The sequence below is a fragment of the Schistocerca cancellata genome, chromosome 3, assembly GCF_023864275.1.
Source record: "Schistocerca cancellata isolate TAMUIC-IGC-003103 chromosome 3, iqSchCanc2.1, whole genome shotgun sequence".
Taxonomy (NCBI): domain Eukaryota; kingdom Metazoa; phylum Arthropoda; class Insecta; order Orthoptera; family Acrididae; genus Schistocerca; species Schistocerca cancellata.
In genome coordinates this window covers 872,561,571-872,575,620 of record NC_064628.1, presented here as the reverse complement: position 1 = coordinate 872,575,620, position 14,050 = coordinate 872,561,571, and the positions used below count along the sequence as shown (strand labels likewise).

Here is a 14,050-nt window from a genome sequence, read left to right as displayed (position 1 = left end):
TGATTTCGACTTCTTGTGTGTATATTTCCTGGGGTACAGTTGGCTGTTGATTGTCCAGTTGTAATGGGACTACTTCAATGTGATTAAAAAGAGATGTGGCAGCCTCAATTTAGCATCAGCTAAAACATTTATCTGGTAGCTTACAAGCTTGTCATGCTACATCTCATCTTTTCCTAGCTTAAGGATCTGAAAAATTCCCTAGGACTGGTGAGAAGAGTTCTAATGGGGAATCATCTTCTGTGAATACTCTTTCAATTTTTCATTCTTCATCATCCTGATGAAGTTTAATGGAAGCTGTCACATTGACAGATATATTTTGAGTGTATTAACATGAATTGCATCAGTATCCTGTTTCATGAGAGCTGTTGGTATCTTAGACCATAGATGATATAGACAGTGCATGACACCATAACAGTGAAACTAGCATTTTGATCAGCTGACTGATGGTGGCATCCATTTGCAGGTGACTTCTGGAATATGTCCAGTTTATCTTTATAAATTGTAGTATTTACAGTAAATTGCAACAGGGGAGTCTTGAGTAGGATTTGGTTGCAAAGAGGGTAAAAAAAAAGAAAGGATTCATCATGGAGGTATTATCTGAATGGGATGGAAATCGGTAGATTTGTTGTACATATACAATTGGGTGATTTATTGAAGCGGAAGAGCCTTACAAACTGAGCAAGTCAGTACTATGTAGGTCCACCTCAGGCCCTTATGTGAGCAATTATTTAGCTTGGCAATGATTGGTAGAGTTGTTGGATGACCACCTGAAGCATGTCATGCCAAATTCTGTCCAACTGACACGTTAGGTCGTCAAAATTCCGAACTGGTCGAAGGGCCCTGCCCATAATGCTCCATATAGATCCAGAAACCTTGTTGGTCAAGGTACAGTTTTGTAAGCTTGTGAAGGTAAGCTGTAGAAACTCTCGCCACGTGCAGGTGGGCATTATCTTACTGAAATCTAAGCCCAGATGACCTGACATGAAGGGCAAAGAAATGAAGCATAGAATGTCTTCGATGTGCCGCTGCGCTATAAGACGGCTGCACATGACAACCAAAGGGGTCCTGCTATTACAAGAAATTGCATCCCAGACCATCACTCCTCACTGTCAGGTGGTACGGTGGTGTCAGTCAGATCGGTATCCACTGCTGTCCAAGCGAGGCACCTCGAGATACGTCTTCATCCTGGAATCTCATTGACTGGAGTAGAGTTGTCTTCAGTGATGAGTCTGGCTTTGAATTGAGCCCCAGTGGCAAGTGAAGATGCGTCTGGAGCCTTGAATAAATCATCCAGTTTTTCTGAAAATGTAATCATTTTTTTGTCTGTACGTGTAAGTCTCATCTACTGGTTTCCATACCATTTGGATAATTCCTTCACGGAGTGTCATTTTTTGTGTCTCAGAGTGTATTTTGTACCACAAACAACCTCTGTAGTTTCATAAAGTTCCGATAGGTGGGGGCTCTATATGTAGCCTTCAAAATGGCATCTGCAATGAGAGATGTATTCCAAAAAGAGAGCTGTCACTTTGTTTCTTGTGGCAGTAAACCAGAACATTGCAAGGTATTCATAGGCAGTGGCAGAACATCTACAGAGACCTGACCATGAACAAAAGCACACTTTGTCATTGGGCAAGGCATCTGTCATCATTGCAACAAGGTAATGCAAACCTATCCAATCTCCCATGCACCAGCCAGCCGGATACAGCTGTGACTCGCATAACGTTGAGACATACGGACACTCTGACCTGAAGTGATCAATGGACCACAGTCAGACTTCTCGCTGCTCAGCTGGACACCTCTGTCGGTAGTGCTGACACACTCGTCCACCAGTTGGGATACTCAAAGATGTGAGCCCACTGCATTCCTTGCTGCCTAAAAGAAGACCATGAACTGCAACAGAGGATCATCTGTTCGGAATTGGCTTTGCACATTACGAGGCCGAGCACGACAATTTACCGTCTAACATCATCATAGGAGATGAAACATTGGTTCGTCACTTTGAACTAGAAACAAAATGGCAATCTGTGGAGGGGCACCGTGCCATCTCTCCTCTGAAGAAAAGGTCAAAGCCACATCCTCAGCCAGTAAAGTCATGGTGATGGTCTTCTGGGACTTTGGAGGGGTTATTCTGTTTGATGTCCCCCCTCGTGGTGCAGCTATCAACTCTGAAATGTATTGTGCTACCCTCAGGAAATTGAATAAACGACTTCAGCGTGTTTGTCACCACAAAAATGCAAACGAACTTCTCCTTCTCCGTGACACACGAGGCGCCACACGAGACTGTGCTCCCGAGAGGAACTCACGAAACTTCATTGGACTGTTCTGCCTCATCCGTCCTAAAGCCCAGATCTCGCATCTTCTGACTTACGTCTGTCTGGCCCAATGAAGGATGCACTCTGTGGGAAGCAGTATGTGGATGATGGTGGGGTTATTGATGCAGCAAAGTGTTGCCTATAATGTTGGCCACTAGAGTGATACCATGTGGGCATACAGGTCCTCTCATTAAGTTGGCATAAGGTCATGACATAGAACAGAGATTATGTTGAAAAACAGGATTTTTGTAGCCAAAAGAGTGGGGAATAATATAGTGTATCGGTATCCCGAATAAAACTAACATACTTTCAGAAAAGAAGTGTCGCTTTACTTATTGAACGTCCCTAATAAAAACAATTGTAACTGTCAGCTTCACTTTGGGTAGTCTGTTTGGGTAGTCTGTAATGGTAGAAATGTGGGTTTTTAACCACTGTCACATGACTTAGATGTTGGTTTCAAACCTTAACACATCAGAGATAGAGGTGTGCACTGTCTATATTTATCTTTGGTTTAAGGTTAGTATGGCTCTCCATGAAACAGAATGAAAATCAAACTCATAACAAGTTTTGTTATTTCATTCATGGCTTGCAAATGGTCTCTTGTGCTATACACATTTCTAAAACCAAATTGTTTTCTTTTCCTGATTAAAAGCAATTATTTTAGTGTTATAATTTTGGTGAGTAAATAGTGCATTAAAGAGAAGAGCCTGTTAGATTTATAGCTTTGTATGTCTTGTCTGTCTCATTTCTTCTCAGGCAAAACGACTGCAGCATTGCACCAGTTTTGGATAAATGTCTGCCTCCGTAGGCAATATTTAAATATTTTTGCAATAATTTGTATTGCAATACCTTCATCTCAAGGTGCCTTTCATTTTTCATTCCTTGAATGGCTTTATACTCCTCATACAGCATTTTCCTGTAATGGCATGGTTTCCATGTATACTTTGTGTGCCACTGTGCAATTTCTTGAACTTTAAGGATTTTTAAAGAGCTAACTGAATGCTTGAACAATTTTCACTCTGTTGTTAGTTACGTGCCATCTGTCAGTCGATGAATTTGATTTCTGTCAATGAAGTTAGTTCTGCTATGTAGAAAGCATTGTCACTCAAGAGTGAAGACAATAGGCACATTGCAGAACTCAGAAGGAGAGCTGTCCTCACTAAACAAGTCTTCAGAACAAGAAACAGCTTCCGACAAACAGGCACATGAGTATTAAATTAGGAAAGAATTCATAAAACATTTGTGTGGTATGTTTTGTTATATGACTGTGAAACAGGTGTCCTAATGGAACAGGATATAAAACACATACAAGCAATCGAAATGTGGATGTGAAGAAGGATGTTGAAAGTAAGCTGGAGAAGGAAAAAGTTGAGCGAGTCTTCGAGGAGGTTAGATGAAACAAGGAATTGGTCACTTGGTCACTACTGTAGGAAAGAGGGATACAAAATTTTTTAGCCATCTTGATGAATTCTTGATGACTATATTGGAAGGAAAGGTTTTAAGGAAGAGGAAGACTATGAAGAATCATCTGGATTCTGTGATGGATGGGTTTAAATTTAATCAGTAATCTAAACTGAAATTTAAATGCTCTACAGAGGAGAGCCTAGCTTTTAGAAGATGATGGTGATGACCTTTCTGTTTTGTTTTATCATTCCCTTCTTTTTTTTTTTTTTTTTTTTTTTTTTTTGCTTTTGTCTTCCTAAATTGTGATGGGATATTCTCAGATCATCTCAAAGATGTTTTTAAACTGTTTCATTTTATCCAGCAAACTCTGTCATATTCCTTTTATTGTTTGTGTGGAGCTCTTTACTCTTCTTTAGTTGTTGTTTTGTTCAGTCAATTCTATTACTCATTTCAACAATTCACAGCATTTTTTCCTAATGTGTATTTTTCCTCTATATAAATATAACAGCCTGTTATTAAGTGTCTGTAATATTATAGTGTGAAAGATATTTATAGAGAACCTGAAGTATTTGTTATGAACAGTTGCTATCTGCATTGCAAAACTAATAAAGAAATACATAAAAGAAAGTGAAGTTAAAAATATATGAGAGAAGAGTATGACAAAACAATTTTAGCAAGTGGGAGAAGGACGGATGTGTAATACCATGTGTCAGAATACACATTATACAAATGTAAAAGCTCTCAGAAGAAACAGAAAGCAGTCTCTCTCAGAAAAAAAGAAATTTGAAAAAAGACAGTGAAGATGTTGGACACAAGTTGTTCTTTCACAAGTTCACATTAAAGAAAGAAAGTGTAAATTTTTAAATTTTGTTTAATTTATCATTACTTTTTACTTCTATGTTACGCTGATTTTGTTTTGACTCTTTGTTTCTTGTGTTTTATTTGCTTCATATTCTGTAGTTTAAAGTTACTGGTCAGTTACCACCTTGTTATGTCTTTTAGTAATCTCCCATCTCTTTTGTAGTACATCCTACATACAGAGAGATTGTTTAAGCATTGTTATCCTCCCTGAGTCAAGGGTTTTAAAAAACTATCCATGTATTTAGGATTTTAGAGTAACATAAAAGCTTTTCGGTGGGCAGATGACGTAAAAAATGTTTTTATACTGGATGTGTACATGAACATTTATTAGATGTTTTGTTTTGTTGCCATATTGTTCCATTAGTTTTTAATGTGGCTTAGTAAGAGTTTATCATTTTTTAATACTTTATTTATCAGCAGATGAAGTTATCAGATTGTCCACATAGTATGTAAATGACAGTTACATAGATTATTTACATTTATGAAAAAGAAAACAACAGAACATCCTTTCCAAAGACATTAACATCTCCACAGACTGGAACACTTAACAGTTACACCTGACCTCCTTCCATCATTTATCTACCTCTCCAACCCTCTATTGGTATGATACAGTGTATTCCAAACCCATTCCCATATCCCGTACCTGCAAAGGCATAGCTGTGCTAGAAAGTCAGGTGCAATTAGAAGGCTAGGCAGAGTCCAAGAGGCCACATAGCGAGAGCCCTGTCTGAACACAGTGCCAGGTGCGCCCCCACAGAATGTGCGCGGCGAGGCAGTGGGTCCGACATCGATACGTGTCACGTGGGATCCACCGCCAGCAGACCGCAGCAACGGCCGAATCGTCTACTACAAGCTGCAGGCAGTGGAGGCTGGCCGTTCAGACTCCGAAGCACATGTCATCACCCTGCAGGACAACACCTCGTTCACTCTGGACGAGCTCAAGCGATGGACCGAGTACCGCATCTGGGTGTTGGCTGGAACCAGTGTGGGAGATGGACCGAGCAGCTACCCCATCACAGTCCGTACCCACGAGGACGGTACGTAACTGCAGGGTGGCGGCGTGCACTGGTGGCGGGCTCTCTCTGTCTCTTTTTCTCTCTGTTTCATTTCTCTTCAGTTCATTGGGTGTGCGAACAGAATAGCCTTGTGTATATTACAGTTTGTATTGTTGGAGAGTGGATTATTTTTTCATGTGATGATTGGTATTTGACTAATTAATATTATTACTTTCACAGTGTCAACAACATTTTGTTGCATATTTATTCAAAAGTGTAGGGACACCAGGGCAGTTTGTAGTACTTGACTGCTGTGCTGGTCAGACGTCACTTATCATCCAGATACTTGATGTTGTGTAATTCCATGCATTCTGTATTTTCATGGAAGTATGTAATTGTCCTGTAAAATGCCCCAGTTTCTGCTTGATTTCTCTCATTATCTGTAAAAGGACATGTTACTATAAAGCATTATTAATTTACAAACCAGTATTTGATTGCTATGTTTTGCAGTTGACATGCAGAAAACTACAGTTTATGTGGAAACCGTGCAAAGTATTATTTGTTCCATTTTTAAGGGTATTTCTTTAATAGTGTTCAAGCAATATGGCATGCCTTAGCAATGGTCAGACAGTGGTGAACCTAAGAAGTTTCATTCTTATTTTATCAGTATAACTTGACCACCTCCCCAACCCCCCCACTCTATCCTCTCCTCCCTGTAGTAAAATGCATAAAGGATTTGTGTAATGGATTGAATATTTTGGTTTGTGACATATCATGTAAATCCAGACATATCATGTAAATCCAGTTATAACTACATGATCTCACTGATCTATGCATTCTGATATGATCTTCCTGTATTTATTCAAAATCACATGTTTTATAAATGTTTGATTTGATGGTTACTGTTTTTGCTCTTTTAATTTAATTTTAATGAGTGAAACTTATTTTCTTCTGTTTCTTACTTCACATACAGTTAAATTCCTGACACTATGAAATAGAATGAAACATGAAAACAAGTAAATTACCATGAATTTAGTTTCTGGTTGTTTGCATAATCATTCAGTCTCCAAAAATATTTGTGAGTGGAGTTTTATTGTTTCTCCAAAGTCCAATATCATTCTGTCTGTAGTTCCTTCAGGTAGTAGTGTTGCTCTGCTGTATAATTTAGTTAAAATAGACTACAAAAGCTACTTCTGTTCACACACCCTTATTTAGAGTAATTACAAAGACAAGTTAATATTTTGAAGGTGTCCAGGTGTAAAAAATAACATAAATGTTAATAGACCAGGGAACTGACGGGTTTCTTTTCTTGAATTCTCAGTTAACCCAATAATTATGTGTCATAGTAATGTGCCTGAAAAGAATCTGAAAAAAGCAGTTGAGATTAATCAAAAAGATAAAATTCCTTAGCCCTCCTTGTTCCTGACATGATTTTAATGCCTTTTGAATTATTATCACCTTACACCTTGCCCACAACTCCATCGTGAGGACTCAAACCATCATTACCTATTTCCACTGATCATGTAACAATTCAAGTATTCATACTTCTTACTATACTCTGATTCAGAGACACATTTTAAATACTAGTACAGTATTTCTCATTCTTACAGATAATTTTTGGAAACATAATAATTTTTAATGTAGGCTCAGTATTTTTGATACTATCAATATATTTTCTTGTAAACTATTTTTGGAGTACTTTTTGATACTAATGTTTATAAAATTTTTGAAATATATTACATTTTTTGTGTGTGTGAGTGTATGGGAAATCCGTAACATTTTTTGTGAGGATTATATCGAGGAAAGATGCAAAAAAAACTATTTTGCTAATTGTTTTCTTTTTTCTATTTTGAACAAATGGAGGTCTTCCAGCCACTGGAAGAGGGAGAGGTCTATGGCTTGTATATTAATTTTTAATATTCACTGTCATTTGCCTTCCCCATTTTTGCATTCCGAAAATAGGATTTACAAGTTAATGGAAATGACTGTGTGTTGTTTAATGGCCCAGTTTCTTTTCTATAATTGTATAGAGCAGTTAATCACTCACTCTCACATATTTGTATTGCCCTTGCTTTCACTAGCACACTAAAATCACGTGAATGTTTTTGAAAAAAGAATTATCACATACAGCACAGTTTTTGCCTTTGTTTTCCAGTACTTATTGATTTTAGATTTTTTTGTTGCTTTCTGTTTTGATTACATTTTACTGCACATTGTGTATTTATAGATTCACATTTTACTGCATGTTGTCATTGTAAGTTTCCCTGTCCATTCACAGTCCTCAGTTTTCCTCTCCTTTACCTTCCTTTATAATATGATCAGTTTCTCTTAAGGCCTTAACTTAGGCAACGCGTATGTGTTGCACTGTTGTCATTCACCTAGGCACTTATCTGGCACTTTATTTTACTGTGATTGACTTTGCACCAATGATTTAAGTTTCTTTTTGAACTCACTATTGTGTAATGTATATTGCCAATGTGTGTAATGTGTGTACGTGCGTGCGTGTGTATTTAATTTTGATTTTCTTTTGTGCTGTAAGTATTCATATTGATGCTGCTCTTTGTTTTTATTTGTTGGGCATTAAACAGCCAGTGAAAATTCACTGTTACTTACAATGTGTGCAAATTTTTCATTAATATGTGAACTTACAGCACATGTCACTTTGCACTGCTATATTTGAGGTACTTATTAGCATAGTCATTCACTGTTGTATAGAAGTCATGTGCCACAAGTACTGAGCAGTGATCTTTGCATAGCTCTCAGAATGTCTTCACATTCCTTAGCACAAACACAAGTTTGTTGGAATGGTCTTCCTAAAAATTTTGTTCGCCTATTACCTTAATTGCAAAGCTATCTTTCTCAACCTGTCATATAACCACAAATACAGTTTTCTACAATTATTGCAAGTTTTCTGGTCAATTTGGTCTTGTAGACACTAGCTTTTCACAAAAACACTGTTAAACACACCAATAACCTGTTACTAGACATCATTATTGTTTGTGGAGACATGACCTTCTTTTATTTTTAGTCTCTTTGTACTTGTAAAACTTTCACATTACCACATTTGAATACCAATACACATCTGTACATGATTGGCACTATCCCTCAAAAATCTGATGGTGTAAAAATGAAGTATTAATTTATTACTCTCCTAACTTGTTGAAACATTGTGCATGGTTTGACAGCAATTTTCTCACTTTATGAAGCAGTATCATAATGCTTTTTGTTCTTTAAAGGAAATGCTACCCTCCTGTCAAATTAAAGCCTGTTTATGGAAATACTGGTGCAAATTAAACAAGGCACTTGTGCAACAAATTTTAGATGTGGAATGTATGGATCTGATTCAATGACCAGTGTACACATATTCACAAAATTTGTATAAAATTCTGAAAAAAGATTTAGTGTATTTGTTATTTATGTCAGCCTTGTATTCAATGCAGTTCATTAAAAATAATTTCTAAAGTGTCCCATGTACGCAGTAAAATATGGGACTTTCATTTAAAGCAGTATGAGTATAAAAGTCTTACACAAAATAATTATTTACAATAAGTAGAAAAGAAACTTGTGGAAAATTACATAATTTAATGACAAAGTAGTAGCTTACAGTTGGGTTTATGAATGGAAAAGTTAAGAAAGAAATTACACTGAATCGAATCAGATTATCTTTAGCTTATGGTGTGATGTATCTTAACACTACTAAGAGAAAGAGTTTGTTAAACAGCAGACAGTGAACAGATTACCCCAGTTCAAGTGTGCTTGTTGTATCACTTATAAGTTAGACATTTATTTCTTGCACTGTGAAGAGACTGAATGAAAATGTCTTATGAAGAGTCCCAGTCTAGCAAACAGTTTAAAAGTGATCTGACAAACAAACTTCAGTGTGCAGATAACGAACATCTTACTCTACAAGTGAATGAAAGTTCTACATACCAATGGCTTTTCACAGTATGTAATATTGTAAAAAATATAGAAAAGGACGAAGGTAAAGATATGTTAGTAGGATTGATTAGGACAATTTAAGTTATAGATTTATTCATTGAAAAGAAAGAAAAGCAGAGAAAAGCACATAAATATTACAGTTATAGAGGGAAATCTAATAAAAGTAAGTGAAATGTAAGATAAAAAAATTGAGACAGATAAAAATCTGAAAATTAAAAAAAAGTAATCCTTATATAAAAATTTAATCAAAATGAACCACACTGGGTCAATACATATTTGTAAGCTTGGCTACCATGTTAATTTCTTGTGACCAAGGTCATTCTTTGCTTTTTTTCTCTGTATATTTTTTCCTTCTTCTTCTTCTTCTTGTTATTATTATTAATCTTTCTTCTTGCTACACTGAGTATTATGAACATTAGCTCCAACCTTGTTGTGGCTCTTGACCCCTGTATTACATTACATGTACTGTAGTAGGCACTGACACAATCACATACATTCTTGAAATTTTCTTAATTTTAAAATTTAGGCACTGACACAATCACATACATTCTTGAAATTTTCTTAATTTTAAAATTTAGGCACTGACACAATCACATACATTCTTGAAATTTTCTTAATTTTAAAATTTTCAGTGTTGCCTCATTATTATTATACACTTCCAGTCACTTAAAAAGGAAGTTGTTAGTGGTAGCTGAATCTGGTTTAATTATCTTTGTTTATCTGCCTTTTTTTAGTGAATTTTCTATTTCTCCATTCAATCTCTGCAAAGTAATAGAACCATGAGTTAAGAAGATTAGTGCATTACACCTCCCACTGGTGTGTACACACTGACATACACTAAATGAATGAACAATGAAGCGTGTGCTTAGCCATTGGCTCTGCCTGATGTGTTCAATATGGCTGCTGAAGGCCCTGCAATCCCTGGTAGTCTGTATCTGTGTAATAAAGTCAGTGTGCTGATGCCCCCTTGTCTACTCTACAAGGAAGCTGTAGCTACATAACTCTTGCACTCATTGGCTTAAATCATGCCTCTTTATGTTAATCCAATTTTAATTTTCTTTCACATCATGGTTGCCACACATAATTTTCCTGACAATGAAAAATGACATGAAGATAATTGAAGGGTAAGCAGGAGAAAGATCAGTACGATAAATAAAAGTCTTAAGAGGGATATAAACACTCAAAAGAAAAAGGGCAACAGCTTACCACACAGTTGAAGTGCTGAGTGGTAGACAGGTGCATAAACAATCATTTGTTGCTAAGCTTTCAGACAATAACTGCCTGATTTCTAACAAACAAGTCAGACATAGGTAAATCTGTGTGGTCCAGCATTCCAGCCTGACTTGGTTGAGGGTTGTGTCAGGTGGAATGTGTGAGAGGAACAAGATGGGGAGGAGAGCAACAGAAGGATGAAGGAAAGGGAATGTTAAGGCTAGAGGAGAGGCAGTAACAATAGAACGGGATAGGGATATGGCCCCTGGGAACTCAGTTTCAAACAGCTAGGGGAAGCTGCATTGTGACACACAATGAAATAGGCTGTGTGGGCCAAGACAAGATGGAGGAGGGGAGGAGGACTGCATTGGAGACTGAAGAACAGATGGAATGTAGATGAATGAAGTAAGCAAAAAAGATGGGAAGCTGTTTGGGAGAGAATGCATGGCGACAGGAGTAGAAACTGGAGTGAGACAGGGGATAATGGAGATTAAGGCATGAGAAACTGCAAAATCATAGGATGTTTTGTAGGGATAGTTCCAGTTTATGCAATTTGGAGAAACTGATATTGTGAGAGAGAACTCACTGGCATGAGCTGAAGTCAGTTATGTTGTGCTCAGCAGCATTGGGCTGTCAACTCCGTTAATAGGCCACAGTTTGGCAGTGGCTATTTATTACATTGGATAGCTGGTTGATGGTCGTCCCCACATAAAATGTTGTGTAGAAATTGCTCTGGAGCTGACGTAAGAGGATATCCAAAAGTGCTCACATAGTGTTGATTAGGGAAGAGCTTCCATAGTACTCTTTTTTTCTTGCTAGGTTTTGTTTACCTACAGTGAGTTTTTCAGCTGTTCCGATTTTTCCTCTTTTTTTCTTTCTTTCTTTTCATGTTTCTTTCTTTGCTTGTTTTTCACAATTGTGGGTGTCAAAAAACAGTGTGTAGTTGTGAAATTTTGTTTTATGTTTGGTAAAAGATGACAGTATGGGAAGAACTCAACTGTAAGGATATTTTCCTTGTTAAAAAAATAGTAACATGGTGATTGCTGATGAACCTCAATTTGGACATCTGTCAATAGACCATATAGATGAAAATGTTGAAAAAATACATGAACTGGTTTTTGAAGACTCACAACGGACCATGACAGAGTTAAATGGATTTTCTTAGGTTGAAACAGTGAATTTTAACAAAAAGTATGGGAGTGAGTAGGGTTGCTACCATATTTGTGCCCTGGGTTCTGACTGACCAGAAAAAAGGAGCACTGGATGGTTTGAAAGGAAAGCTCAAAATCAGCCCGGATCTGAAATACAGCAGTTAGTTTGGATGCAAATCCATACAAATAGAAGTGATTCGCATAATGGATTACTATTTTCAGTGAGAGTTCAAAATAGGAAACCAAAAAGTTGACTTGTCCTGTCTTGTCTGAATGAATACACTCCTGGAAATGGAAAAAAGAACACATTGACACCGGTGTGTCAGACCCACCATACTTGCTCCAGACACTGCGAGAGGGCTGTACAAGCAATGATCACACGCACGGCACAGCGGACACACCAGGAACCGCGGTGTTGGCCGTCGAATGGCGCTAGCTGCGCAGCATTTGTGCACCGCCGCCGTCAGTGTCAGCCAGTTTGCCGTGGCATACGGAGCTCCATTGCAGTCTTTAACACTGGTAGCATGCCGCGACAGCGTGGACGTGAACCGTATGTGCAGTTGACGGACTTTGAGCGAGGGCGTATAGTGGGCATGCGGGAGGCCGGGTGGACGTACCGCCGAATTGCTCAACACGTGGGGCGTGAGGTCTCCACAGTACATCGATGTTGTCGCCAGTGGTCGGCGGAAGGTGCACGTGCCCGTCGACCTAGGACCGGACCGCAGCGACGCACGGATGCACGCCAAGACCGTAGGATCCTACGCAGTGCCGTAGGGGACCACACCACCACTTCCCAGCAAATTAGGGACACTGTTGCTCCTGGGGTATCGGCGAGGACCATTCGCAACCGTCTCCATGAAGCTGGGCTACGGTCCCGCACACCGTTAGGCCGTCTTCCGCTCACGCCCCAACATTGTGCAGCCCGCCTCCAGTGGTGTCGCGACAGGCGTGAATGGAGGGACGAATGGAGACGTGTCGTCTTCAGCGATGAGAGTCGCTTCTGCCTTGGTGCCAATGATGGTCGTATGCGTGTTTGGCGCCGTGCAGGTGAGCGCCACAATCAGGACTGCATACGACCGAGGCACACAGGGCCAACACCCGGCATCATGGTGTGGGGAGCTATCTCCTACACTGGCCGTACACCACTGGTGATCGTCGAAGGTACACTGAATAGTGCACAGTACATCCAAACCGTCATCGAACCCATCGTTCTACCATTCCTAGACCGGCAAGGGAACTTGCTGTTACAACAGGACAATGCACGTCCGCATGTATCCCAACGTGCTCTAGAAGGTGTAAGTCAACTACCCTGGCCAGCAAGACCTCCGGATCTGTCCCCCATTGAGCATGTTTGGGACTGGATGAAGCGTCGTCTCACGCGGTCTGCGCGTCCAGCATGAACGCTGGTCCAACTGAGGCGCCAGGTGGAAATGGCATGGCAAGCCGTTCCACAGGACTACATCCAGCATCTCTACGATCGTCTCCATGGGAGAATAGCAGCCCGCATTGCTGGGAAAGGTGGATATACACTGTACTAGTGCCGACATTGTGCATGCTCTGTTGCCTGTGTCTATGTGCCTGTGGTTCTGTCAGTGTGATCATGTGATGTATCTGACTCCAGGAACGTGTCAATAAAGTTTCCCCTTCCTGGGACAATGAATTCACGGTGTTCTTATTTCAATTTCCAGGAGTGTAGTTCATTAATCACCAATTGACCAGGTCAACTTGAAGTTTATTACTGAGACTAAATTCAGCTAGGAAGTTCCATGTGTACTAACTAAGTCCAACTGGAAATTTTCTGCCCATTAGCAGCAGAGTTCAATGAAGCTGTAGTCAATGGTGAGAGCAACAGCTTCACACTTGTGAAAGGCTTGTCTGCTCATTGAAGTTGAGAGTATCTGGAACTGCTCTTCGTTTTCTATATGGAGGGTCTGAGAAGGTTGCATTAACTGTGTACCTTAAAAATACTCAACCTGTTGGAGTAGGGGTCTTGTTTTCCACCAACTAAGCTGTATCATTGCACCAGTTTCTGGGCAAAAATGGCATGACCCCCGTGCCCCATGTCTCTTATTCACCTGATCTAACCATGTGTGATTTCTTCTTGTTTCTACAAATGAGTAAGGGCATGGAAGGATGCCAGTTTCATACAGATTTATTATCAACACTGATTGCATTA

General features: G+C 39.1%; 1 protein-coding gene across 4 annotated transcripts in view; it reads left to right on the top strand.

Moving 5' to 3' along the window:
* The window catches only part of LOC126175945 (tyrosine-protein phosphatase Lar), a 546,759-nt gene that overhangs the window by 462,561 nt on the left and 70,148 nt on the right, over positions 1 to 14,050 (top strand). For 2 of the 4 annotated variants that reach the window (XM_049923022.1, XM_049923021.1), the window contains one exon: positions 5,315 to 5,614. The exons of the other annotated variants lie outside the window; for them this stretch is intronic. In XM_049923022.1, the coding sequence (XP_049778979.1) occupies positions 5,315 to 5,614 (300 nt within the window). The remainder of the gene's footprint in view (positions 1 to 5,314; positions 5,615 to 14,050) is intronic. 4 annotated transcript variants of the gene reach the window in all.